The 27,870-nt window shown below is 52.4% G+C and overlaps 8 protein-coding genes across 8 annotated transcripts; 3 read left to right on the top strand and 5 right to left on the bottom strand.

Moving 5' to 3' along the window:
- Positions 1-159: 159 nt before the first annotated feature.
- ColSpa_02712 (serine/threonine-protein kinase SRPK) lies at positions 160-1,677 on the bottom strand (the record flags this gene model as incomplete). The annotated part of the gene is made up of 3 exons (XM_049268924.1): positions 160-758; positions 817-1,361; positions 1,460-1,677. The coding sequence occupies 3 exons, from the start codon at positions 1,675-1,677 to the stop codon at positions 160-162; spliced, it is 1,362 nt and encodes a 453-aa protein (XP_049124881.1).
- A 3,528-nt stretch (positions 1,678-5,205) lies between these two features.
- On the bottom strand, positions 5,206-7,282 carry ColSpa_02711 (chitin deacetylase ARB_04768; the record flags this gene model as incomplete). Its single annotated transcript, XM_049268923.1, has 3 exons — positions 5,206-5,760; positions 5,819-6,437; positions 7,140-7,282. 3 exons carry the CDS (start codon positions 7,280-7,282, stop codon positions 5,206-5,208), a joined length of 1,317 nt encoding a protein of 438 aa, XP_049124880.1.
- A 9,837-nt stretch (positions 7,283-17,119) lies between these two features.
- On the top strand, positions 17,120-18,609 carry ColSpa_02710 (glutamyl-tRNA(Gln) amidotransferase subunit A, mitochondrial; the record flags this gene model as incomplete). The annotated part of the gene is made up of 2 exons (XM_049268922.1): positions 17,120-17,146; positions 17,191-18,609. The coding sequence occupies 2 exons, from the start codon at positions 17,120-17,122 to the stop codon at positions 18,607-18,609; spliced, it is 1,446 nt and encodes a 481-aa protein (XP_049124879.1).
- A 232-nt stretch (positions 18,610-18,841) lies between these two features.
- On the bottom strand, positions 18,842-19,642 carry ColSpa_02709 (pre-mRNA-splicing factor 38; the record flags this gene model as incomplete). Its single annotated transcript, XM_049268921.1, has 1 exon — positions 18,842-19,642. The coding sequence occupies one exon, from the start codon at positions 19,640-19,642 to the stop codon at positions 18,842-18,844; it is 801 nt and encodes a 266-aa protein (XP_049124878.1).
- Positions 19,643-20,109: 467 nt separating this feature from the next.
- On the top strand, positions 20,110-20,832 carry ColSpa_02708 (uncharacterized protein; the record flags this gene model as incomplete). The annotated part of the gene is made up of 2 exons (XM_049268920.1): positions 20,110-20,161; positions 20,330-20,832. The coding sequence occupies 2 exons, from the start codon at positions 20,110-20,112 to the stop codon at positions 20,830-20,832; spliced, it is 555 nt and encodes a 184-aa protein (XP_049124877.1).
- Positions 20,833-21,323: 491 nt separating this feature from the next.
- On the bottom strand, positions 21,324-22,234 carry ColSpa_02707 (negative cofactor 2 complex subunit beta; the record flags this gene model as incomplete). Its single annotated transcript, XM_049268919.1, has 3 exons — positions 21,324-21,431; positions 21,494-21,753; positions 22,213-22,234. The coding sequence occupies 3 exons, from the start codon at positions 22,232-22,234 to the stop codon at positions 21,324-21,326; spliced, it is 390 nt and encodes a 129-aa protein (XP_049124876.1).
- Positions 22,235-23,627: 1,393 nt separating this feature from the next.
- Positions 23,628-24,535, bottom strand: ColSpa_02706 (putative oxidoreductase; the record flags this gene model as incomplete). The annotated part of the gene is made up of 4 exons (XM_049268918.1): positions 23,628-23,667; positions 23,716-24,086; positions 24,139-24,300; positions 24,350-24,535. The coding sequence occupies 4 exons, from the start codon at positions 24,533-24,535 to the stop codon at positions 23,628-23,630; spliced, it is 759 nt and encodes a 252-aa protein (XP_049124875.1).
- A 388-nt stretch (positions 24,536-24,923) lies between these two features.
- ColSpa_02705 (putative oxidoreductase) lies at positions 24,924-26,197 on the top strand (the record flags this gene model as incomplete). The annotated part of the gene is made up of 2 exons (XM_049268917.1): positions 24,924-25,375; positions 25,435-26,197. The coding sequence occupies 2 exons, from the start codon at positions 24,924-24,926 to the stop codon at positions 26,195-26,197; spliced, it is 1,215 nt and encodes a 404-aa protein (XP_049124874.1).
- Positions 26,198-27,870: the final 1,673 nt, after the last annotated feature.

Genomic DNA, 27,870 nt, shown 5'->3' with positions numbered 1-27,870 from the left:
CAATATGGGATGTTGTAATGACGAGCAATTGTAAGTGCGCCTTATGGGGGTTTTTAAGAAAATCAGTTATTATTAGCTGGTAACTCAACATGGAGTGGTATAAACCTGGCATACTAGTTTCTAAAGCTCAATGAATAGATAGGTACTGGATCGTCTATTTCAATTCTTAAACCACGCATGCTCTAGCAGTTCTGCGGCGGTAGGCCGTTTTTCGGGGTCATAGTGAAATATGGACCTCAGCAATGATATGATGATTTCTCCCTCGGTCTTATCGACGTCCGAAGGCTTGTTATCGCTGATCAGTTTTTCGAGGGAATCAAACCGTCGCGGTGGTTTTCGCTCTTGAACGTCAAAATCGAAGACTGTATCCTCGTCAAAGTCATGCATATCCTCCGCATCTTCTTGGTCGTCAAACTCTTCAACAGAATCATCTTCATCAAAATCCCGAGGCCTCGCATCCAAACGCTCTCCCTCGGACCCATAATATTTTGATGAGAAAGGCCATTTGGACATCAGGTTCTCGGGTAATGGTTGAATGATATCAGTCAGCTGAATCAAATGCTCATCCATCAGAGCCTCGTCGCTCAAACCGAATTGGGGCAACTGGGAAAGGGGTGTGCCAGTGATAAACTCGAACAGAAGACAGCCAAAGCTCCATATGTCAACACCAATACCGAAAGTCTCATCTAGTATCAACTCGGGAGCGCGTAATGACATAGGTGTAACGACCCTCGTGGGAGGATCATCGACGAAGAATGCTTTTGGAATCTAAGCAAAGTAAACTGTGATAGGGACGTGAACGCACAGAATGCTTACCTCCACCTAGATCAGAGAGCTTTATGACATCATCCGGGTCCGGTACAATGTATTCTGACAAAGACTGGGATACTACCAGATAATTGGGGGCCCACGTATCGACTTTGCCGTCGATACGACGCAAACAATCAATCCTGGAGGTACTTTCGTCTTGCTTCAGCTGCTCAAGCCCAATAGCTGAAAGATCTTGTAGAGCGAAAAGTATATTGCCAGACTGAAGGTCGCCATGCACCAATCCATTGCCATGAAGAAAGTGAAGCGCTGAAAGTACGTTGCGGAGGATGCGTTTAGATTTTTCTTTCGCGAACCGTTGAACAGGGGGATTCAATGGATCGTAAATCTCGTGAGGAGCGTTTAGAATAGATGAGACGCTTGGCCCCATTGGCTCAAGAACTAGACACAAGTGTCTGCCGTTGGGGCCATCATGGTGAAATGAGTCGACAGCATTGACGACATATTTCGAAAATGAATCGCCAATCGCTTTTGTGGCTAGAAACCGGTGAATGGGCAATTCCTTTGGGTTCTTGCCGTTTGGCAACCTCAATCTTCAGGGCAACATATCGGGAAGACCTTTGTACAGTTTATGAGCTATGCTGAATTCGCATATATGGGGGATGGGCTTCATTGTGGGTTTGTTACTCACAAAGAATCTACCGCGAGCCAGGCGGTGCCAAATGACCCGTTTCCAAGCTTTCGGATGACTTCGTAGCGGTCCGCAAACACATCACCGAAGTGCACAGGGTGAAACCCGCCGGGATGGTAAGACTCGGCCCATTCGCAGGGTGTTCCGGTCTCGTGGAATCTGAAGTGCTTCTCGGCAGTGGGATCCTGTGGGGGAGGTGTTGGTAGCGGTGAAGCCATGACGAAGGTTGGTGATATGCAGCGGGGCTGAAGTATCGTTGGCGGCGAGTGTCGCTAGAAGATGGAAGAACGAAGGTCGCGAAACCGAGCGATTATCTTCTTAGGCTTTATGGATCTCGGATGGAGAACGGTTCTAGCGCCACTCTTGTCAGGACGTTTATCGTTGGATTGGTCAAAGTGGAAGTGGAAAAGGGAGGCGTAAGTTGAACGGCTTGGTGCCGCGCGGTTATACTCATAGTCTCTTCAATTGGTTCGCTAAAAATGGATATCCCCAGCAACGAGACACGTATTTTGAATTTGATACCTTTCTGTGTCTTCAAGACAAAGAGAAATTTTCCAGTTTAGAGGCCAATCGAAGTTACAAAAAGCCTTTCAAGCTCTTTGCAATTCCATCTGCATCTTCAAAAACGTGCCAATGACCTACGTTGTGCAGCACTGTACATCTTGAGCTATTGATTCGAGAAGCATAATCCTCAATCGATTTGGCCGGCGAGACAGGATCGCAATCCCCAGTGACAATCGCTGTATCTGCGTTAAGGTTTTCCAAAGCTAGAGATTCCGCGAACTGAGCAACCGCGGTGCATGCCTTTGCATACCCCTCAGGATCCTGCCCAAAGAGGCTTAACCGTGTGGCAGTCACCGCGAGAGGATTGGTTCTCTGGCTGTGTTGTGAAAGTTGGCTGAAGACGATATCGTCTGCGATCCCGCCCATGCCATGGCTTCTCACTCGATCTGCTTCATTCACCCAAGTCTCCGCCAAGCTCTTCGGAATAGGTGACGGCGGCGGACCGAGCAATACCAGCTTTTTGACCAACCCCGGATGTGCGAGTGCGAATTTGATGGCCACCAGGCAACCCATGGAATGAGCTATTAAAGTCGCCGGGGATCGGTTCGATGCTTCCGCCAAATCGAAAACATCCATAAGCCTTTCAGCCAGTGTGTCTATGGTAATTTTTCGAAGAGGATGTGTTGGGGTTAGGCCGTGACCCTCGAGATCGTAAACATGTGCAGAGACTGAGTCAGCAAGTGAGAGCGTCGAGATCAGTGGAAGCCAATAATCTTTGGTACCGCCAAGGCCATGGACAAAGATCAAGGCCTCCTTTCCTGCACCTATACGCTGGTACCCTATTCCATCGTGCTTTGAGGTCAAGCCAAATTGGCCATAGTTTGACTTTTCCCCATTCGTCAGTCTGAAGTTCGACAGAGATTCAGGTCGGATATACGACTTTGTGTCATTCTCCTGCGAACGTCTGACGACCTTGTTCACCAGAGTCCCAAGCCCAGTCACTGAAATTGCGACCTCATCTCCGGGTTTTAGGAATACCGGAGGATTCCGACCGATACCAACACCTGCGGGCTTTACTAAGACTCAGTATTGTTCCTGCACGGTTCAGAAGGGGGTTGGAAGCTTACTGTGCCAGTTGCAATGATATCGCCCGGTTGCAAGGTTTGTCCAGCTGACAGTGTGCTGACAAGACAAGGGATGGAAAATATCAGATCCCGGACTGTAGCCTCCTGGCGCAACTCGCCGTTGACTCTGGTCTGTAATCGCAAAGATTGACCTTCATCTGCCAAATGCTCCTTTTCTACAGCGATTGGACCCTAGGCAACTGTTGTCAGCCTTGCATCATAAGCTCTCATATCCAATTCTGATACGTACCATTGGGCAGAAAGTATCTGGCGATTTGCCGATGTAGAATTGCTTGTGATCGCGCTGTCTTTCTCTGGCTGTCACGTCGTTGATGATTGTGTAACCCCAAACGTAATCCCAGGCATGTTTTTCACTGATCTGGTAACCAGCTTTTCCGATGATGACGCCGATCTCCCCCTCGTAATCTGCGCTTTTGGTGAAATCATTGTGCAAACAAATATCGTCTCCGTGAGCAATGATAGAAGTCGCGCGCTTGGTGAAAATCACAGGGTGACTGGGCCGGTCAACTTTATCAGAACTGTCATAGCCTGAACTGTTGAACTCTTTGGCATGCTCCATGTAGTTTTTACCAACGGCGAGAACATCCCGGCCTGATATCGGTGGTAGCAGCTTGACATCTTTTACAGGAATGACTGGCCCGGCAGCGAAACATCTACCAGAGCCTGCCTCGATGACCTGATAGAGATTTTCCACGGCGGTTCCAGAGTCGAAACTGAGAGGTTGGATAGTCTGCTTTTCCAGGTCCAAATGCCCAATGCGGGGAACCCAGACGCCTCTCTGAAGATAGGCAACAAAGTTGGTTAATCCCTCAAGATAGCTCGTCATATTGATATTTTTGCGAATCCCGCGCTGATAATCTTCGTTTGACCCTGATGAAGCACTGCAACTCGAGGTTGATGGTATTGCTAGGACGAAAACTTAGCCGATGATACCATTTCCCGCGAATACCGTCTTATCTCGCGACCCACTTGTCACCAAAAGAGAACTCCACTCTTGAGGGGTTGTCAGTCGGCACATGTATCAGTATAGACTGTGACAACAGTTCCGCTAGTTTTCGGGCTTACATATGACGCGAGGTTCTTGAACAGAAGACAATCTGTATGAAGACAGATAGTTTGAACTTTATAACATCCAACGCAATTGTGCTTGCCTAAAGGGGTTACAGATCCGGCTTAGAACGACTACACAAACCTGAAATGACTACTTTTAGTGAATCTGTCATGTAGGTTTGATGTTCTCAAGACTTCGGGTTACTGTCCTCAATTGCTGTGGATCTGTTATTTGTGTCAGCGATTTAGAAGCGTTATAGTATTAGGCGCCGAAGGGGGGAGGGGGGGTCCCCTCCTTGCTTTTCTTTGTCTCAACTCGCCAACTCGAGCTCCAAAGATTGTACCATGTCTTAGAGTTTTTAGGCGCCCGCAATATCACTTCCCGGTATCAAAGCCATAACTATGTGTCATCCCGATTGATGACGGGGTGCCAATCGGTGTCTTATGCCGGCGCCTACCGTCAGTGTTTGCAAAAGTATCGGCGTCTGCAACCCTCGACCAGGTCCTCTAGGGATTTACCTAGTAAACCCGGCCATTTTCATCTCAATCTAAACACCTAACTACGTAGTTGAAGTGGAAACAAAGTTAAAATTGAAACTAAGCAGCTCGAAGACAGCGCCGAAGTGACTACATCAAACTCCTTCTTGCTACAAGGCGTCGAAATATCTTCGATCTCAGTAAGCCGCTAGTGTAGCAATCCTTCGATGAGCTAATTCTAGACGACCGGATCGTCTTGGCAGATTCGTGGGTCGTGCCACTGCAATCGAGTGTTTCAGCTTATTTCTCAAGAGCTTGGCAACCCTCGATTTGCAACGTCATTAAGCTACATGAGCATTCTAGTCGCAACGTGTGTGTGGCATCGCAAGTTTGGCATTGTGTGTATGGCATTACGCTGAGACTCGGTAATTGTTTCACCAATAAAGTAGATACAATTAGTTGACTCTATATACAACTCTACATGATATATGTGAAGGAAACTTGTGGAAAAGGACGTCGCCGTGACCTGACAAATGTTACACACGCAACCTCTCCAATTCAACAAAAGGTTTAAGCGCATGTGCCGAAAAGGGGCTGGCAGCCAGTACCGCAGTGAGCGGTGGTGTCGCCGCAGAAGCCATACTCGCTGCAGCAAGTGGAACCAGGGCAGGTGTAGCCGTTGGCGCCACCGCAAGAGCTGTCAGGGCTGATGCCACCGGGGGCGGCGGTCTGGGTGGCAGCAGGAGCGCTGGTAACATCGCCGCCAGATGCAACGGGGCCAGCGACACCGCAGACACCAAAGAGGGGCTGGCAGCCGGTACTGCAGTAGGCCTGGGAAGTACCGCAGAATCCATACTCACTGCAGCAAGCACCGGCCTGGCAGACGTAACCCTCAGAGCCACCGCAGGCACCGTCAGGACCGATCACACCTGTGGGGGTAGCGGTGCTGGTAATGGAGACAACGATTCTGGAAGCGGTGGCGGTGGGGGTCGAAGTGCGCTTGGTCTTGTACCAGTTGGCCTCGGGGTCGCCAAGGCACTCACCGACAGTGACAGCTCTCAGGTTCTTCTCCTTGATGATGCGCAGGAACTCGGGAACAAGGTACTCGGCGGTGTTCTGGTGAACCTTTGGTAAAGTTAGCGAGGCTTACTTAGATGCATTGTCCTGGATTAATGTAACTCACCTCGTGGGCCAGAGCGATGGAGCCGCCGGCGTTGACACCCTTTTCGAAGATACCGACACTAGTCAGGTTGCCAAGAGGAGCGTTGTTGGCGTAGTCAAATGAGTCAACATCGGCGTGAATGACGTGGTACTCCAAAGCCTTGAGGATGGACAGGGTGTTGTCATTCCAGCTGAAGAAGGGAGGGCGCATGTACGTAGGGTACTTTCCGATGATGTTGATGAGAGCATCCTCGAGAGAAGTCATCTCAGGGATGATGTCGGCATCGCCCAGAGTGGCGAGATCAGGGTGGCTGTAGGTGTGAGAACCGATCTGGTGGCCCTCGGCGTCCATACGCTTGACAACATCCTGGAAGTCGTTAATGTTGCCAAAGTTCTCGCCGTTCATGAAGAAAGTAGCCTTGGCACCAGCCTCCGCAAGGAGGTCAAGGACGTGGCTGGTGTAAGTGAAAGGTCCGTCGTCAAAGGTCAGAGCGAAGTCGCCGTCGACAGTACAGCTGGTGATTGCAACCCCGTAGGGGATATTAGTGGCCGGAGCAGTGGAGCTAGGGGCAGCGGAGCTGGAGCTGGAGCTGGAGCTGACCGCTGTGGTCGTGTCGTTGCTGCTGACAGGCACGGTGGTGCTGGGAATAGCGACGGGTTCGGTGGGAAGAGCGACACCGGGGATCGTCGTGAATGAAGGAGCAGCAGTGGGAACTGTGGTGTTCAGAGGAAAGGGGACGTAGGAAGAGCCCGCAGTCGGCTTGCCCGGGTACGAGGGAACGTTCCCGCCAGGGAAAGAGGGCTTAGCAGAGGCAGACGGCCAAGAACCGCCAGCACCAGATCCAGAGTTGCCCTTGCTAGGGTTAGAACCGTGGTCAGAGCTGCTGTCGGATCCCTTGTCGGAGCCAGAGTTGTTGGAATCGGAGCCAGTGTTGGAACCAGACCCGGAACCGGACCCGGAGCCTGAGTTAGAGCCAGAGCCAGAGTTGGAACCAGAGTTGGAACCAGAGTTGGAACCAGAGTTGGAACCAGAGTTGGAACCGGTAGAAGAGCCGTGGGAGCCAGAGCCAGAGTTGGAACCAGAGTTGGAACCAGAGTTGGAACCGGTAGAAGAGCCGTGGGAGCCAGAGCCGGTGTTAGTATCAGACCCTGAACCAGATCCAGAGCCTGAGTTTGAACTAGAGCCCGAACCAGAACCAGAGCCCGAGCCCGAGCCAGTGTTGGAACCGGAGCCTGAGCCCGAGCCCGTGTTCGAGCCACCGTTTCCGGAACTAGAGGGAGGTCCTGGGTAAGAGCCGTCCGGGTTTGAAGGAACACCAGGGATGGTGGTGTTCACAGGGTACGGAGGGAAGTGAGCCTTTGTAGTGCTAGGCTTAGGGACAGGAAGGTCCTCGTCGCAGTACGTCTCGTTCGAAGTCTGCCGGCGGAAGGGAGTAGCAACCGCTCCGGCCACGAGGAGCGACGTGGCAACGGTCTTGAAATGCATCGTGATCTGAAAGAATGGCTTGTTGATATTAGGTAATGAGTGACTTTGGTATTTAGAAACGAGTGACGCTGTCTTGGAATAAGACTGACAGATGGCTAGAAAGAAACAGAACCCAGAACAACCTTCATGGCAAGGCAGGCCGGCCATATATCCCGTCGAGCTTTGCCAAGCGTGTCTGCATGGCCCCGTTTCCCCCAAGCCGCTGATGCCGGCTGGAAGGATACACTCCCCTTCATGTTGATCCCGTTTTAATTGCCAAGATTCGCGGCCAAGAATCCAGGTTCCAACAAGCAAAATGAGGCCGAGTCATACGTGGGAAACCTCGCTCAGACGGTGCACCAGCCCATGCACCAAAAGCAAAGAAACCTGGTTAGCTCGACTTGGCGGCTGCGAGCTAGTCCAACTTGCTGGGAACTGGAAATGTTGAAAAAGTCCCATACCTACATAGCGGCTGTAAGGGCCAACGCCGCCGCGGGCGTCGGGGGATAAGATGACGGTTGGGCCACCAAAAAAGTTAGCACGTCATCCCTGCAACACGTACTACTAAGATCGGGAGGAGATTGTGAGCTTTCCCACGCGCTAAGCCATTTGGCGGTGATGGTGAAGCCCGATGGTGGCGGGCACCGCACAACATTAACGATTTCACACATGGAGTTGCCAAGATGCTCAGTGTTAGATCGAGGCGGGTTCGCCTTTGAAGAGAAACTCATACGAATGGCAAGTTGGAGAGCGTCGTTATGTCCGCCCCCGCTGGTTTGACTTTACAAGTTGGTCTTGGACAATTTTATGAGCTTCAAGTTGGCCAACCAGATTGTGCATGACTCGGCATTTACCCACACAACTTCCTATATCTAGTTTAGTGCCACTCTGTATGCGGATTTTGTCCGACTCCTCCGACACTCCGCATTGCTGTTTCTCTACCAACACTGCCCTTTCAGTGATATGCAAGATCCCCAAAGCTGAGAGGAGACGAAAAGATGCACCCTTGCTCAGCCGCGCGCAGAGTCGCCTTGCCATGCTTCATCTATGTTATATGAAGGCTGTGGTCTCGTCCCGACTCTGGAAGTTTGAATACCGGGGCTGACGGCTCACCCCCTTTGGGCTGGAGATTCATCACAATATCGAACCGAGATGTCTTTGCCGACGTTTTCGTACCTACCGTTCGTAAATTGTAATTTTAAAAGCCCTGATACGCCCCTGCTCCCATTCGAAGAGACATTTCTCAGCGTCTTGGTTCCTGCAGCTGCTGCCTATAGCTCCTGCATGAATAACCAAAGTTCTTTTCATGGTGGCCAGCGCCGTAAGGCGTGCAGAAAATTAGAGGGGCAACAGGAGCCCTTCAGGGAATCAGAGTGCAGACATGGTTGTTGACAAGCGCATGCAAGGATTCAAATCTGCTGGGCGACGGCGGACGCTGCGCGCTGTCAGGGGCAGAACAGGGGTTAGCTGCTTGTTTGTTGGAGCAGGCAAGTTGAGCGCAGGGTTCTGGACATTTGCGTCTGTCAGCACAGGCGTTCGATCGCAAGGTCCAGAATCCAGACAGTGTAGTCATTGTTTCTCTTGCACTGAAGCTGCTTTCCTTTTTCAGCTGAGTGAGACTAGGTGCGTTGTCGGGGCTGACGCCCTCCAGCGTGCCCTTTTCTTGTCTGAGACTTCGAAAGGCTTGCTTCCATCTCCCGTCTTCATGTTCGTTGGGCTGATTCCGTCTGCCAAATGGTAGCTGAAATGTGTTTGTCATTATTCTTATTTTTGATCCATCTGGGCTTCTCTGAAAAGAAACTTTCCCCGGCCATCCCCGTCCATCAGTCCGGTTGCCCCTTTATGCTCATAGTCCTCTAGCCTTCAGCCTGGTTAGCGTCATCCTGCCCGGCACCCGTTGATCTTGGCGCATAGGACCTCACGCCACGAGACAGTGGGGCGCAGGCGAGTCTGATCAATGCACTGGCCTGAGGGGCAACCGCCCTCAGTGCGTTAAATTGGGCGTTTGGGGTCGACTGATGTTTTCTTCAACGTGTTCTCGTGAAGATGTGTCACAAACACGGAGCACTCGTTCGTCTTTGGCGTTGACAGCGAAGATGCGTGGTCCAAAATAGTCCCTCAGCAGGAAGCACAAACACAACAAGTGTTACGACTAACACTGAAAGTTTGTCGTGAAGTTCCACAATCAATCCACATTGGGATATCAAAGACCAGGATATTGTTGTTTGTCAACTGCAATCCCACATGGCGCTCGTGCAAATAGGCTTCACGCCTAATCGCCCCCAGTTCATGTTATGTCCCTGACTCCAGTCAGTAAATGCAGCTATATGGGTGATTCATCCCCAGTTGTTTAAATCGCGTGCATCTAACGAACACTTGCCCTTGATTATCGGCTATCAATCGCACCTTGTGAATGAAATCATATCAGCAATCGAGTCAACGCCATGATGTTCGTTTTTGCAGGCGAACTCATCGGATGCATCAGGTGCCAATCTGCTGTGTCATCACACTACCAAATTTGATTCCTAAGCGACACGATATCCGATGCAACCACATTTGCGACAGTTCCGTGTGGCGAGGTCATTGGGGCCTTGGGGAGCTTTATATTTGAATGCAATCCTCATGGCGTCATCACTTAAGCCTCATTAGATTCAATGCCATTCAATGCTTGAGTGCAAATTTCAATGTGGTCGGTACATTAAACACCAAGTTCTCTCACGTACCAGTGAAGACACAACTTCCAACGATATGCGTCAGGGTGTCATCTAGCTTGTAATGCGCCCTCTGCGCAGATGGCTTCTGGTTTGATGCCTCCGAACAGCCTTTGTTGAGCCTCCATGTATGTTGTGCTCTCCATGGCACGGTATTGGTGCACCGACCACATTAGCGGCACGCTCCACTAGTCCCGTCGTATCCGGAATGCCCGGATCGTCTAGCGGGCCCGCCAACTCCCATATCCATCCCGTTCTTTGCCAGCCGAACTACTTCTCTCAACGGTCCTAGATATTACCTACATTGACCTTGTTCAGACGGTCATCATACCGGCGTTCTCCTCTTTCGTTTACAACAAGTCTGCATGCGTTGACCCCACGGCTTGTCCAATAGCTGCACCAAATCAATGCCATGCGGACAACTTGACCAACGGAGAGTCGGCCACCGTTGCGCCCCTTGCAGAAGGTTGCATGCGAAGGTTGGCTCTTCTTCCAGCTCTGAAGTTTCAGTGGCAGAAATGTAAGAAATGTGTTGACAGCATCAGTGTAACGGCGGGCGTCCATGTTCAAGTTGCCTCGCTCGCGGCTTGGACTGCACATCCTCCGGTCCATCCACGGACTTTCAGTTCGTGCTCCAGCTTGCGCCTTCAATTCCGCGGGTTTTAATTCAAGATACCTGGAAATACATCAGCACGTATTTTCAGTCAGTGGGGTCCTTGACACAAGCGTCCGTTCTGCGAAGCGCGGCCGTTATGGCTATGTCACACGACGATGAAAACGTCAGCCGTACGCTGTCCATCATGGGCGGCCTTTACGCTTGTCAGAATCCGCACGTTCTGTGGATCAGCCATCAAGAGAGGGGGATTATTCTGGACACATGGGTGAGACAGAAATCCAGAATCGAAATGGCGCTCAGGCAACCCGATACCTCAAACTTCGGTCAAATCCTGTTGAGCGCTCTCTTGCTCGCAGTGATTGAGGTAGGTAAAGGATCTCTAAACCCTCTTAGGCGCCAAGGTAAAGACATACGCTCATGTGAAATAGTTGATTTTAGCTTGCGAGTCTGGCGCCTTTAAAAAGTGGCTTCGGAGGATATGTGATTATATCACTGCGCAAAAACGATTGAGGATCAGTTCTTCATTCACACCCGTCGAGAAAGGCTTGATCCGTTTCTTCCGCTTTCTCGATATCCTCCTTGCCATCTCCACAAATACGATGCCAATGGATACCGAAGTATTGTCTGATGAAGTTCTACCGCTGCGTCCTATATCATCAGAACAAACCTCAGAAGCCAAGGAGGACGAAATGCTCTCAGCGTTGATGCACTGGGCCAGGCTACAGTTAAGGTATGTCACATCGATCAGTCTCACGAAATTCAAGCTCACATCCCTAGAATGACCACATGGGTTCTTAGTGCCGAAGAGAAGGAGTCAGTCTTGGAATTGGAGGCTATGGATTCACGGGAAGCACTCAACATGAAGGTTCAGGGTCTCGATATTATTTGCGAAGCATCCACGCTACAAGCTCGCATAGTCGAAAATCTCCTCCAGCTATCTCGAGAACCGGAGAACCAAGCATCCATATGCATCACCCCTTACTATCACTGGGCTCTCACCGGGCTTTCCCAACGGCTGCAGCACAACGTGTGGAAGTTGTTAATGTGCGATCTACCCGTCATGCGCACTGGAGCGCTTCATCAACAGGCTCTAGTTGCTCTTTCTTGTATTGAAACCCTGGTGACGCAATCAGGAATGGACGTGGCGTTGTACATGCCTTTCGCCGATTTTGTGGGACAACAGATGGAGACGGTTACAGAACAGACACGGATGCTAGCATTTCTGGATGTCGTAAAGGCCAGAGGGTTCGAAGTTGCCATTGAGTACAAGGATAACTTGTTACAAACTTGGCGATCCACTCACAAGGGTCGTTCTCAACTTTTGTCTTGCGATCAAGTCAGGCTTTAGACAGACACACACTGTTATTCAATGTCATGTTTTGTTTCTTACCACTCATGTATTAGACAATGGTAAGAATAATACCAGAGTGTTAGATCAGTAGACACAGTTTTCAACAAAGAAAACGACTGGGAGCCAGGCGTATCAATGATTATTTACTTGACTGTCTGGTTTATGGCAAGACTTGCTGCCTTGTGCTAAACTATGAGAGTTCACAGAATGGCATCCATATATGCTAACGTTGTATGTGAGATGAGACACTTGGCCAATGATCTAACTGCACTATCTTCCTGGTAATATCTTAGAATTGCAGGCTATTTGATCCTTCGATTGTAATCTCGATTTAAGCACCATCATGCCACACGGTTTGTTTGGTGAAGATTCTGATGCCTACTTGCCACATAATCTGCGTAGCATCGTTCGCTCAAATAACACCGCTTGCCGCCAGCTTTCGACAGGCACGAATACCTTGATGGTGTCCTAAGCTTCCCCACCCCATAGATTCAACGTCTTTGAAGGGTTTCTGGCTGCAATCATTGCGCAAAATACCATGTTGACTTTCTTAGGGGAACCCAAGTATATTTGCTTCGTGCATCATTGGCCAGCCCGGAATAATCCATCCCCACAATGACATAGCCATGTTCGGCGAGGATACTCCAGGTATGGTAGTGGAACGCGGTAGGGTTTCCTGCTCCCATTGAGGTGGTCTTTGCGTTTGGTTTCTTTGATTTCTTAGCTAAGCAGAGTCTGATCAGGGGTATAGAAACCTCTATGACACAGGGGGACTTAGATCAGAGGCACAAACAACACACACTCATCGGACTTTTCTATGCCCAAGGGAACATCCTTTCTGTCTTGCGTGATGACCAACACCCTGATTACATCTACACAAGAACTTTAGGAGCCTCTACTTTATCCATCGCGTTCCGGCCAAACCTGATCAGGGCATATTTGACCTGATCAGGATAGCTGATACGCGACTGGTTAAAGGCATCTTGCGTGGCTATAGGGAAAGGTTGTGCTTGTCTATTGCCCCGCACCGCTCTCTATAGTCCTGATCACCCTGCACGCTTCCAATAGTCATATACCATAGGATTTGACGAAGTGGGCGCACCCACGCCACACCCTGTGTGTTCGGCGGGCATGGGCAACAGCTAGGTAGATCTTGCTATTGGGGCACGGCGTGAAAGAATACGGATGAATCGATGGCTAGCACTATCCTACTATTGATATCTTTAGGGGTGTATCGTACTCCAGTCAGATTGGTAACAAGTGGGACCCGAGTTGATGGTGCCACTGATGTCATCCAAAATGATTGGTTGCAGTTCAGGAGGTCGCCGGCCTCAAAGATTGAGGAGTCGACGGAAGTAGCGTAGAAGCCGAAGTTGGAATCAGTACCATGAACTCTGATATAGGCGGCTTTCATACATGAAAGCACCTCATAATGCGCTCATGCATGCCATCCACTCCTGGAGTGATGTGGAACTTTGGCGTGTGCTCTGCGTTTGCTGAGCCCAAGAACCAGGCGAGAAGCGAAATAGAGGAAAGCATTTCCAACATGACGAATGAAATTTCGATGTTCTGTTCCTAAATAAAATTCATGTATTTTATCAGAGTTTCTGGCGCTTCTTTCCTTGTCATCTATCTTTTGTAGCTGCCGAGCAATCCGGTTAGCATTGATTGGGACTCCCGAAGCCTCCATCTGTACGACTTCTTCTTGTCCCAACCCCCCAAGTTATGGGACCCATCGTGAGATTGCAATTGATTTATATGATCACATCGTAACTCGAAAAAAAGTTATATGGGCTCTGCCACTATATAAAACCAATAGGTCAGTCTACTTGAATCCAAAGGCCAACCCACCATGGAGGACATGACGTGAGGCGAAAGAGATGAGCACATGAACGGTTAATGAGGGCCCCAAGATTTATAATAATGCACGGGATTCCCATGCAGATTTCAGTTCTAATATTACTAACAAGAGTCCTGGTTTCATCATACACACTGGGCCACGTCTCTCTCCGTGATACCGGACGGCGGAAACCCGAAATCCCGTACACTCGGAGGATCCACTCGAAGAAAGCCCCACACCGCGCTAGCGCCGCGAGGTTTTGTCCCAAAGAGGCAAAGCGTCAAGGATCTTGAACGCCATTTTATTACCATCATTGCCCGCGCCTAGCTCCGGACACGCCCGCGGCCGTGGTAGTTCTTGTTTGCGCACCGGAGGGAACCACCCTTGTCCTCTGAATTCTGGTCATTGGAGAATTGGGATCAGTCCTACTTAATGGATGGGAGGTTAGCACAGCATGAGGACCTGGCGTCGTCATCACGAGGGCACCCACATTATCTTCGGTGCTGAAGCATCTGAGAAGAATTTCATGGGCTCTGAGGATGCTAGGTTTGGATTTTGTTATTATTAACCTGTGTGTCCAACCCCAATGGAACTTTCGGATTGGCGGTTGGATTGCTGGTAGATAAATCGGAGCGACGGGTGACACGACACGGCAGCGGGTCTAGAATGCAACTAAGCCACCCTCTGACGCCATAACGTAGGCTAGCTTTTGCTAAGGCTAAATTTGCGTGTCGGACACCCGACCGGCCCGGTTCCTACGGATCATCGGGACAACAGTGCTTCAGGCATTTTCCCCCGTCCAGTGAACCGAGCTGGCATTCATAAGCCCGCTATATGGCACCTATGATAGATGCTTTCGTCAGCTTTCAACATTTGATTTCGCCAGGTCCAAGAGTCTCCAACAACGAACTTAGTAACAACTATCACCTACGCAGGGCATCAGACTTATTTATTTCTTAATCATCTTGCGTTTCCATGGCCACACTACCTGACGGCCTCATCGCCTTCGGGCCTGATGCCAACTGCACGCTTGAGCTCTGCCCCTTAGAAGCGAGCATCCTTCGATACCAACCTCTTATTTCTGCGAACAGCACCTTCATCGCACTTTTTTCCTTGGCATTAATTGTTCATGTGGTCCAAGGTATCAAGTGGAAAACTTGGGGATTCATGTCCAGTATGATTTGCGGTTGCGTATTGGAAATCGTCGGTTATGCGGGAAGGCTCATTATTCACGACAACCCATTTGACTTTATAGGGTTTCTCATGCAAATCAGTAAGTCATTCCATCCAGTAAGGAGTTTCGTTGGGTTTTGTAGTGCCTCGAAGTGTAACAAGAAATTAATGCGCCTTGGCAGTCTTCATCACAATAGCCCCGGTATTCTTCTCGGCCGCCATCTACGTTCTCCTATCTCAAACGTAATTAATGATTGCATGTCCCAGAGAGCCGTGCATAAGCTGATCAATCTATTGTTCAGAATCAATTTTCTCGATCCGTCGATATCCCGCTTTTCTCCTCGCCTCTACTACTGGACCTTCATCCCGCTGGACATAGTCTCTCTCGTTCTACAGGCTGTAGGTGGCGCAGTATCTGTTGTCAGCACAACCCAGGAGGCAGTGGACCAGGGAGTCGACGTCTCACTAGCCGGATTGATTCTGCAAGTGGCTTCGCTACTGGTATTTTGCGCCTTGTTTGCCGACTACATGATCGCGTACACTCGTTCAAAAACTAGGCGCCCAATGAGTCGAAGACTCAAGGTGTACTTGTTCTTCCTTTCCCTTGGTACATTTCTTATTCTTCTTCGATGTGCTTATCGCATTGTGGAATTACACGACGGTTACTTCAGCGAATGGTTTCGAGACGAAACCTTGTTCATTGCCTTGGAATCTGCGTAAGCCTTCACCCTGTCCGTAACCAACTGTTGAAAGGCTGCTAACATTATGTAGTGTCATGGTATCAGCTGTATTTTCTCTTGCGTTTGGCCATCCAGGCCTCGTTTTTACTGAAAAAGAGAGGAGGGGATCAAATGCGAAGACCTTCCGCGAGTTGTTCTCTCGTGGCGAAAGCGTTCATAAAACGGTTGTGAACAAGAAAGAGATAGAAAGCTAGATTAGATGAACACATAGATACATAGATTTGATACATAGATTTGATACATCATCTCGGCTTGGGTTCTTCGAGTCGTAGTCTATTTTTACAATGAACGAGGATCCATTTGGATCTGGTTGAATAATAAGAAGATAACTGAAGTTGCTCAGACTATCATGAAGAGCTTAAATCACCATTTTGAGGTTTCTGCGATAAAGAAGAGTTTTTTTTTTACAGGAGTGAGCATACCGATTGTCGCTCCCAACCGCATATGTGAATGCTCTAGAATACTTAACAATAACAACAGTTGCTTCTTTGGCATCTGTGCCAAGGATGACACTTTGTAGTTTCGCTCGCAAGCATGGAATTTGTATCGGAACTCAGGTCCTCCATACGAGTCTTGGTTCCTTATCATCTTATGACCAACCACTGGTCTCCTCCCAAGAGCACAGCTTTTTTTGGGCAAGAAAAGCGGCGTCTCAACCCGATCTTAAGAGTTGGGCAAACTTGGGTGGGACATGGGTGAAAGACAATAGGTGACTCCGTTATTTGTACTTAGTACAGCACATTGGAGACGGAGCAGACACATGGCCTGAATCCTGTTTCAGCACTAACGACCTGCTCACACGGCTCATTTCGCACGTCCATAGCCCCGAACGTGAAAACCAAGTATATTACATTGAAGCGCCCTAATGGCAGGTTATAAATACATGCAGTGTTGACGCTTCTCAGGTTGCGGTGACCAGGTGGCAGACAGAAATACACAACAGTCTCCTGTTCAACAACAAGCGACCTTACCATGCTTTATCTGCTATCAAACCAATCTCCTGAGTTAAGACCGTTGGCTAGTCAGATAACTAACATGATATGTTCCACAAGCAAGAGGAGTCGAGTCTATGATAAATCCATCATGTTATAAGGGTGTTCGGTTTATGGTAGGAAGCTCCTCACTTACTCTAAGATGGACCGGTCGATTTCGGTCACGGAAGGGAGTTGTTGATGAACCCCCGAGCTTGAGTTCCAGAGTGGGCCTACCAGCTTAGTCATCTTCCGTCGGTCGGCGAATTGGGTCCGAAGCTCACCGAGACAGGAAGCTCCCGTCAAAAGTGACGGAGCTGCTGCTGCAAGAACCAGCGTTGGAAGTTGGCAATTGAAGCCCCATGTCCTCCCACGTCAAACTCTCGCGGGTGCGCCTCCGGTCTATGAGCCGAAAGGGGATCCAACAATTGACTCGTCAACAAAGACGTTCGCACCATGACTTCAACCATTTTGTCCGGACAGGTACAGTAGGCCCTACTGTCCTACAGTTGCGCCAGAGCTGACAGCTACCGTTAGAAGCTTCCGATGCAACGACAACTACTCCTCCTCCGGATCCCGATACCAGAAAATCATTCAAGTTAGCAGTCAAGGACAACATTGCGACCCAAGGCCTTCCGACAACATGCTCTTCGGCCATCCTCTCCTCCCACAAAAGCCCCTACGAAGCCACCATTGTGCGCCAGCTCCGAGAACGAGGCGCCCATGTTGTCGGCAAGACGAACATGGATGAGTTTGGAATGGGATCTCACTCCCTAAACTCGCTACATGGGCCGGTGCTCAACCCTTTATCATCGGTCGCTACTTCTGCAGGTGGAAGTTCCGGAGGGAGCGCGGTTGCGGTGCAGACGGGCGAGGCGGACGTTGCGCTAGGAACAGACACGGGCGGCTCGATTCGTCTCCCTGCGGCATACTGTGGTGTTGTGGGATACAAGCCCTCATACGGCATGCTCTCTAGATTCGGCGTCGTACCGTATGCGAACTCTCTCGATACTGTTGGCCTGCTTGCGAGGGAGGTGAGCGTCATCGAGGATCTGTTGTTCGGCACCGGCCTCGACGGAGAGCACGACGCCCAGGACCCAACATCCCTTTCCAAGAGCTTCAGAAAGAAGCAACAGAGCCAAGGTGCAGACCGCCGTTCCCGCCTCAGAATCGGGATCCCCCTGGAGTACAACATCGAAGAATTAGACCCTAAAATCAAAGCCGCATGGTCCGACGCTGTAGAGATATTCCAACGATCCGGGATCGATGTTGTCCCGGTATCCCTTCCATCAACAAAGCACGCCCTCTCGGCATACTACGTTATTGCGCCCGCTGAAGCCTCCTCCAACCTTGCCAAATACGACGGAGTCCGCTACGGAACCCGCGGAGATGACAGCGACGGCGCGGGCGAGGTACTCTACTCCAAGACGCGCGGCCTCGGCTTCGGCGATGAGGTCAAGCGCCGCATCCTTCTTGGCTCCTACAGCCTCAGCTCCGAGGCCATGGACAACTACTTTATCCAGGCGCAACGGGTGCGCAAGCTCGTGCAACGTGATTTCGACCGCGTATTCCGACTGGAAAATCCGCTGTACGACGAACAGCAGTTCGACCTGAGCGATATGAGGGACGAGGTCGAGTTGCAGGATAAGTTTGGGCCGTCGCAGGTGGACTTCTTGCTGTGTCCCACGGCGCCGACGTTTGCGCCGAGGATTGAAGAGATTAAGCGCCAGACGCCAGTGCAGGTGTACATGAATGACGTTTTTACCGTGCCAGCGAGCTTGGCTGGACTGCCGGCCATCAGCATCCCGACGAAGATTAAGTCACATGATGCGGATGCGGATGAGAGCCGCCAAGTGGCGGGGCTTCAGCTGATCGGCCAGTACTGGGACGACAGGAGATTGCTCAGTGTGGCCAAGGATCTCTTGCGTCAGCTGTCTGCTTCATGACGCTCGTGATAGTACGACTACCAAATGTTGGCTTGCGCAGCAAGCAACTGTGAGAGATCACATAAACGGCGCAAAGGCCGCTATCTGTAAACTGTACACTAGGATGAATTATACCCACAATATTCACTACGACGGACTCCGCCGGTGCACGCAAAAGCTGCCTCCATTTGGTTTCGCGTCTGCCCTCGTCGGGGCAGAACGCTGGGTATCATATTCGGCTAGCATCGCTCGATCAAGGAGACCGTTGCCTGCTTCTTGATATTGACCTCGATCGCGACCTCGACCGTCTCTCCACATCCATCGGCTCGCCATCGTCACTTCTGTCTTCTGCAATCTCTCCCTCAGACTCGTCCGCGCCGTTCTCCCTTGCTTTGGCCTCCCTCTCGTTGGCTTCTCTTTCCTCTTCCTCCTCCAGCAGCTCATCGATGTCCCCCAGCGGACTGATCCTCTCCTCCAGCTCATCCAGGTCCACAAGGTCAGACCTCTTCGGCAACTCCCTGAAACTCGTCGCGCAGACTCTCGTTTTGGTCAAGAGATCGTCCACGAAATCATCCATGTATGTCAGACTCGTCCCCTGTCGTCCCTTCCTCCTCAACTTCCTGCGATCCTCCAAGAACGGTTCCAGCAGAAGATAGACGTCCTTCGCCTTCCTCGTCATGCGGATGTAGAAACACGCCAGTGCGCGCAGGTACTTGAACTTCTCCCCGCCAAACTTGAGATACGTCTCCAGCACCTCGTCTGACGGCGCGAGCTGCAGCAGCTTGAAGGCCAGACACAGGAAAGGCGTGGGCTTCTGGGTGACGCCGTAGGTACCGCCGATGAAGCTTACATGCTCGACGACGCGGTCGACAATGTCGGCCTCGTTAACGGCGAAGCACTGCTCCTTGTAAAAGTACGAATCGATGATGCGCTCGCGCACGGCCTTCTCCATGATCGTGGCCGGGTTCTCGCCGTTGGGCGCCAGCGAGGCCGAGGAGCCGCGCTCGTCGAGGAAGCGCCGCTCGTCGGCGTAGACGAGGTCGGGTTTGCTCATCGTTGCGGCGTCTCTCGGGGTGGTCTTGGGAGGTTGGGTGGTTGGGTGGGTGGTCGGCCGCTCGCTACTCGATATTTTGGACCGTGATAAGCTTTGATAGGGATGATACTCGGCAAACGAGACGAATCGCGATGCGTTAAGAATAGCTCTCTCGGGTGGTGGGGTAACAGTGTTGCGACAGTAGCTCTCTCGGTCCGAACAGGTGTGACGCAGGGGGAAAAGTTGGAGGTTCGCGGCGAATTGGCGGCGCTTATCGATTGTTGCCGTGCCAACTGGGTAAACAGCCCACTTCCAAGTTCACACCCACGCCGCGTTGCATCTGGCGACTGCGGCACTGGATCAAGGAGCAAAGACGACGGCATCAACGAAACTCAAAGCATCAGGATTATTGAAATATCTACAGAATTTATTGCTAGTTGTCAACACTCAAATTTTGCCATAAATCTCCCAAAAAGTCCACAGCTGCGATGGTGCTCCTCACCTCCTCCCAAGTCTCGGTTCTCATCTCCTCTGCCATCGGTAACACCCGCCCCTCCGTTCCCGCATTCCAGTCCCGCACTCCCGGGGAATGAGAGAGGTAGAGAACAAACGGCTAACCTCACCTTGTGCGTCCTGCGCGAACGTGAGCCGCAGGCCCCGTTTGCTGCAAACGCACATCTGCTTTATTAGTCTTATCCTGTACCGCAGCCCTGTTCCTTAGCGGCTACGTAATCCAGCAGCGAACCCTCAACCAGCTGCGCGAAGCCATCAAGCCCGAGTCGCGGCCCTCACCCAAGGCGTCATACTACGTGCCCGATCACCTCAAGGATGTCACAGCGGAGAAGCAGGAGCAGATCATCATCGAGGTGAATCCTACGGTGCCAGAGCGGCAGCAGCAGCAGCAGCAGCAACAACAAAAGCAGAAGGCTGGTCAGAAGGCGGCGGGATGGACATCCGATATGTGGCAGAAGATGATGGCTCCGTCAGACGAGGAAGAAAATGGTGGCGTCAGCAAGGAAGACCTGGAGAAAATGGGCGAGAGGGAGAGGAACATCGAGGGCTGGAAGGTTAAAGACCAAAAGAACCCGGACCCCGAGGCCTCGAACCAAAAGCCTATCAGTCGTGCCGAAAGGCGGAGACTGATCAAGGAGGAACTGAAGCGGTTGGCAGAAAGTGAGGAGAGGGTCTACTATCAGCGGCGACTGTGGTAAAGGTGACTCGGAGATGGGTCGAAACGGATCGGGTACAACGATTGCAGTTTCCTAGATATATGTGGGATCTATGGCGTTATTATTTTGGGGAGCTGATTATGAGGGATGTTTATGATATCAATAGGTTTGGTCCATCATGTATACTTTGTGTAGATAGGCGGCCCATTGGGGCTACGAGCAAACGAAAGAAACGAGTGTCAGTGTTACGCTAGACCAAATTCACATGAGGTCTGCATTTGATGTGTGCGGGAGAGACTATCCGATGAGTTCATGTTATCCGAACGAGTTGTTCGTCGTCCCAAGACCCCGCCTATCGAAAAACCCCGCTCCCTTCTCCAAACGGCCCCTTGAGCCGGATTCATGCATTCGTCAGCGTGGTGAAAATCACATCATGTGTCCTCCTCAAGTCCCAGTAATTGTGTACCTTATTAAACGCCGTTTCCATGCCGAATCAAACGAAGCAAACGCTCATTTCCAAATGACCTCCCCTTCTAAGCGTGGCGGTTGGCGGCATCCTCAAACGCCTCTCTCTGCATCCTCTCGAGCTCCTCGAGGGGGATCTGGCTGTTGGCGAACTTGTTGGCCTTCTTTTCACGTCCCTGTGCGACATGTTAGCACTTGGGTAGTGGAGATTTGTTCGAGACAAAGAGTGCGGACATACCTTTTGCACTTCCTTGTGCTCGGCGGCCGCCTCTAGTACAGCGGGAACGTAGTCTGCGAACCCCAGCTGTTCAAGGGCCTTGGTGATGTGGTCGCAGGCGATGGTCTTCTTGGCCTCCTTCTCCGAGATCTCGTTGGCTTCCGAGGAGATGAGGGTGATGAACTCGACGCAACACTCGATGAGCAGGTCACGGGCCTCCTTTGAGAAAGCGACACCGGCGGAGGGCGGTAGAATCTCGGTTACAATCTTTTGTACGGTGGCTGAAACAGCTGTTAGTATTTCGCTTTATGAGACAGGCCGAGGAGCGCGCGATGGAGAATGAGTCTCTCCGTAACGGCTCCGGGGTAGGAGTACATACCCTTTGGCAAGGACAAGTCATCGTTGCCTATGATGATTGTCAGCGATCAAGTTCAAGAGGCAAGCTGAGTGGGTAATGCGAACTGCACTGGCAGTCCTGGAGTTTCCAGTATCTCTCCGTTTTGTTGCCCATGGTCGCTGGGGTGTGCATGATGAAAGGGTACATTATGCGGCCACGAGGCTGGCAACAGGTGCCTTTTACATGGCGCCTAGCATGAGGGTTGGGTTTGGGTGAAGCCTAGAGAGCATACACGCGTCGATGATGGGCAGCAACACTGAATGCCTGGAAGGCCGACAAGGTACCAAATGGGAGACGGGTCGAGGTGAGGTGGGGGTGAGTTGGGAAATGAGGCCTCACTTACCCGCGAGGTCGTGATCCGACATGATTGCGATATGAGATGAGCGCGACGGCGTTAGAACGGGGATGAGACGAAGATAAAACAGTGACCAGGCTGACAAGTCGGTCGCTTTTTCTCGATCACCGCGGACGACGGCGTCTAGTTGCGTTGGCCGTCGGGCGCAGTGAAGTGCGGGTGTGCGTGGGCGACCGTGGATCCGGCTGATTCACGAACTTATACGGAGATGGCTGGCGGTGAAAAATGCTGTAGCGGAGTGGACATGTGAAGCATCGCGGGACTCGAAAGGTGTGGCTCGCGCGCCGGCTGCTGTGTGTGTTTGGTGGGGTCTTTTATGCTCCTTGGGATGCGGGACATCAACTGCATTTGAACCTCCCCCCCGCGCGCGCCCGCCGCCGCCAGCAGCAGGAGCCACGGTGCCACAGTTCTGGCACGTTCAATTCCAGCAGGTCACACTTGTGGCCCGCTGCAGTGGGGCGCAGGCAGGCACCGGTCGGTCGGCGAAAGATGTATCCGTGGTTCCGCACCGCACGGGCCAATCAACTCCCAATCACTCCGAATTTTTTCTGCACCTTAAAAGAGGAAATATTCCACGATGCCTTACTTCTTTCTTCTCACATCACCAAACAGCAGAGCCTGAAAAGCACCATGCGCTCTTATTTCGGAGCAGATGAGATGGCGGCTCTGCTGTGCCGGATTGACTTTGGTAGGTTACTCCCTCTCCCGCTCCCCATCCCCTTACCCCTCCAAACCGAAATGATGAGCCTTGTTGTCGCCCCAAACTTACGAGGAATAACTCCCCTCAAAGTGGTGAATGACCGTCCAAGCCAAACGGACTTCTCTGATCTATCACCATGAATTCACGTTTTGTTGCTCTTGCTCAATTGGCTCGACCAATGCTAACGGAAACCTAAGATAGGAAAAAGTAAGCGCGCCCAATGCCAAAGCTTCCCTTCCAACTCCCTGTTTTGCGCACACCCGCGCTTCCAAGCGATGATGTCCAAAATAAAGTACTATCAAATACCGACATTCCATGACGGAGAAGTTTCGACACTGAGCATCTGCTTCACCCATCGCACATTCTTGGACGGCTGGAATACGTGTATGCGAGACTGACTTGCTTTGCTTTGGCTTCAGGTGGATGCGGAACAACGCAACGGCTGACGAGTAATTCCTGCTCACGATACAAGCTCACAGGCTTCATGTTCAAGGTAGGTCGCAACTGCGCAGAATTTTCCTTCTCTTCACCCTAGCGGGTTTGCCGATGATGATGAAACATATTCCATGCTAATCCTGAATAAACAATGTGGAATCAAATATGAGCTTTTCATCTTTCGACTGAGGCATCTTTTTATCAATGTTTTCTATTTGCAGCTCAGGAAGAAAGAGCAATTGCTAACATTGGACTTTTAGTGAACAAATCACGCGTCTTGGTACGCCGAGAGCTCGCCGGCTTGCCACCTGCAATCGGGTTAGCAACAGTCGCTCTGCCGGGGGGATGTGACCTACTTGATGAACTTGCCAGACAGGTCGTGCTGAGGGTTGACCACAAACCGCGCCATGACGTTGCCAGGCTGTTCAGGCTTGAACAGCTCTCCCTTGTCGAAAGCAGACACAAAGGAAGAGTGGTCCTTCTCGGCCATGTGACCGCTGCCCGTGTCGCGGATGACCTTCTGCATGGCAGTGTCGACGCGGCCGGGGCTGATGGCGATGCTCGTGATATCGGGCTCCTCGACTGCCAAGTGCGCAGAGAGGTGGTTCATGGCGGCTTTGGAAGTGCCGTAAGCCCCCCATGCGGCGTACGCGCCCGTAGCCGCGCCTGATGAAACCCAGAGAACGCAGCCCTTGGACTTGCGCAGCTCGGGCAGAGATGCTTGCACCTTATGTGAATGTTAGATAAGATCGGAAATATGAGTCAGAGTTTTCCCTCACCAATGCGAGCCCACTAAACACGTTGATGTCGTATGCCTTTTTCCATTCCTCAATGGACGAGTCCGCCAGACGGGTGACGGGCTCGAGCACGCCGTGGTTGATGACGATGCCATCAATCTTGCCAAAGGTCTGGACTGCCGCCTCGGCAATCTTTGGGATGGTCTGCGCCCCGTCAGTCTTGTCCTAGACCATGACGTCCATCACAGCTCACCTTGAGATCACCCAAGTCACCAGCAACATACTCAACCTGCCCGGGGTGGGCCGTCTTCAAAGCCTCCAGCTGGTCCTTTGACCGCGCCGCCAGGACGACCTTGTGGGAATCCTTGAGCAGGTGCTGGGCGATGGCCAGGCCGATGCCTCGGCTGGCGCCGGTCACGATGATTACTTTGGAGGCCATGGTGTATTGTGAGTGGTGGTGGGTGGTTTGTTTTACACGGGGGCTTCGGGACGTTGCGAGACAGTTGTGTAAGCAACTTTGTTTCCGAGCAAATCCGACGGAACAGACGCAATGCGAAAGAAAAAGGCCTCTCTCAAACTCTGCACAGCAAAAGATGGAGCGGGAAGCTTGCGCCATTCCCAATGGATGCAGTGGACCACTTCGTGTGTCAGTGTGTCCAGTGTCGCAGAGTGGGGGAGGTTGCAGCACCAGCTCCCTTATCTTATCAGGTTGGCGGGGTCGGCAGCTCTGTTCTCCAAACGCACAGGACGGGAAGCTGGAGGAGCTCTCAACACCATAACGTCATCGTTTCGATATCTCGAAAGTGTGAGAGACTCGCCGGTTCAAAATGAGCAACACAGTGATCCTGGGATCCGGGATCATAGGCCTCTCGATCGCGCACTACCTCGCAGACCACCAGCCCGGCTCGACGATCCATCTCGTCGAGGCCTCGCCGGAGCTCTTCGCCTCGGCTTCGGGGTACGCGGGGGGCTTCCTCGCGCGGGACTGGTTCTCGCCCGCGTCCGCGGCGCTTGGAGCTTTGAGCTTCGACGAACACAGGAAGCTCGCTGAAGAGCACAACGGCAGGGAGAAATGGGGGTGGTCGACGAGCACGACCTTTAGTCACTCCGCCGCACCGGGAAAGACGAGCAAGGGGGATGCCGACTGGCTACGCGACGGCGGCAGCCGAGCCGACGTGGTTGAGTATGGTGAGGCTCCTGGCGACGGCCCGCCGTGGCTGCGCAGAGAGCATGGCGATGACGTCCAAATAATCGGGGAGGCGGACACCACGGGCCAAGTGTGCGTCAGATGCCCAGTGACTCGTGCAGCTCGTACATGAAACCTGACTCCGTCCCCAGGGATCCCCTCCGTCTCTGCCACTTCCTCCTGGACCAGTGCCGGTCCGCCGGCGTCCGTCTCCACCACCCGGCCGCCGTCCTCTCCGTCAGCACCGACCTTCGCGGCGATCTCGCCTCGGTCCGCATCGGTGAGACGACGTCCTCCACCGAGACCGACGTGCCCTGCACCCGCCTCGTCGTCGCCGCCGGTGCTTGGTCGCCTCGCGTCTTCTCTCAGCTGTTCCCGGGCGCATCTCTTGAGGTGCCCGTTTCCAGCCTGGCAGGCCACTCCCTCGTCGTGAAGCGTTCCCGGTCAAGTGAGACGCAGCCGCCGGGGTGTCACGCCATCTTCAGCACCGACGGCGCGGGGTTCTCGCCGGAGCTCTTCTCGAGAGTCGGAGGACACATTTACATTGCTGGCGTGAACTCGTCCATTCCCCTCCCACCGCTGCCGGGCGAGGCACCCGTCTCCGCCGAGGCCATCGCGCAGCTCAAGAGCACGGCGGAGCGCATCGTCGACGGCGGCGGTGTGGAGCTCGAGGTCGTCAGGCAGGGCTTGTGCTTCCGGCCAGTGACGACTTCGGGGGCGCCCATATTGACCCGAGTCCCGGACGGGCGGTTGGGCGGAGTGTCAACACGCGCCGGCGCCGATGGCGGGGTGTTCCTCGCGGCGGGGCATGGGCCGTGGGGCATCAGTCTGAGTCTCGGGACGGGGCGGGTCATGGCCGAGCTGATGCAGGGACGCAAGTTAAGCGCCGACATCTCCAGGCTGGCCTTGACGTGAAAATTCTGTCAAGCCAGCCACTCGGCAGCATCATGCGGGCGCGCTGCCAAAAGAGCGATGATGAACCGTGACGACCGTGGGGGCGCCGGCCGTCAAGCCCGTTCAGACGCGCAGACGGAACCCGTCTCCCCTTTTTCCTGAGAATTTCGCCTCCCCCTTACCGGGTCGGTGGGTGTGCCGACATCAGGATCAACCTCCCATCCACATCGCCACTGTAATGCCATGAACCCTCCCAACGACCCTATGCTACGACCATGACGATGCTTGGCCAAGTATGCCGCGGCGCTTGTCCTCTGGGAGGGTGTGCAGCTGCGAGCACCGACCAGTCCCCGACGCGGGAGCGCGCACCCTCTTCAGCGGCTGAAACACCTGGGCATGGGACGGCGCGGCTTGGTCGGCGCACACGGCGGCTTACGAATACGGGCGTGTGTATGATGAAGAAGAAGAAAAAAGGCGGGACGAGATTGGCATGTAGTATTATTCGTAGCCCGGCCTCCTTGTGCAAAGTTACATGGTGGGCTCAGTCGTTCTGCGAACCGTATCCACAGCTCGGTTTCGTAAATCGCTATGGAGAGAAAAGAAGGGTGAAATATGACAATAATAAAGATAAAATAAAAACCCTTGGCCTCACCCAATACCCAGAAATAGCCGCCCAGGCTAACAAAGTGCTGCTACCCGATCCACATCGCAAGCTAGCAAAGGGAGAGAGAGAGAGGGAGAGGAACTATGGGTCGTCGACCAGGGAGGCGGTTCGCGTGTCACGAGGCTAACAAACGAAATGAGCAAAAGAGGATGCTGACGAGCTGACGAGGAAAAAGAGGGAACGCGAGCAAGAAAATTTCCTGCACGAATCGGGTCGACAGAGGAAGCCAATGTGTAGCTTAATTACTGGAGAACCTGGGTGGTTGCTCGGACATTGGCACCCCCCAAAAACCCTGGGCCGCTGGGCAAACCTGTGCCGTGTCCCGGCTGTCCGCTTCGCTGTTGGTCAGCTTCAGCAAAGTACCTCTCTGTAGGGTCCGCCGAAGACCTCGTTTCTTTTCCTCCCTCCCCCGGTCCGGAGCTCTGAGCTTCCGTCATGTGTCCGTATGTCCATCTTTCCTCGGTGTCTCTCTCTTTAGTGTAGGTATTCCTTCTTTCCTCGTTCCCTGTTCCTGGATGTTGGACGGGGTTGAAACCCGTCCCCCTGCTCATTGGTTCATTGGCTCCCATCAGACAGAAAGCCGCGCTGGACCTGCGTCGGTGAAACCGATAGTTTGGGCCCAGTGAACCACTTGATCTGCATCACTCAAAAGTGAATCCCTCATCGACTTCTGCTCGCCGGCAACCTGTCCCAATTCGTATCCCCTGTCGACGCCTTGGGGGAGACACAACCCAAAACGCGGGCTTCGTTCTGCACCGGAGCCAGCGCTCCTTGCAGCGTGCTGCTGGGGCCGGGGGGGGGGGGGGGGGGGGGGGGGGGGGGGGGGGGGGGAAGCTTGGCCATGAAAACCATGAACACCATGAATGCTTTCTTGAAAGTTGCGAGTCCGCATGTCGGACCCGCGAGACAAGGCAATTTGCCACACGTCAAGCAAGGGGACGGACAGGACAGCAGCGCATACGCGACAATCCAGCCTCGCACGTCTCACCCCATCCTTTCTTGTCTCTATAGTTCCCGAATTAGCACATTC

Source organism: Colletotrichum spaethianum (assembly GCF_022836535.1).
Source record: "Colletotrichum spaethianum MAFF 239500 DNA, contig05, whole genome shotgun sequence".
Taxonomy (NCBI): domain Eukaryota; kingdom Fungi; phylum Ascomycota; class Sordariomycetes; order Glomerellales; family Glomerellaceae; genus Colletotrichum; species Colletotrichum spaethianum.
Note: the sequence above shows the minus strand (reverse complement) of the source record. Positions and strands in the feature narration are given on the sequence as shown.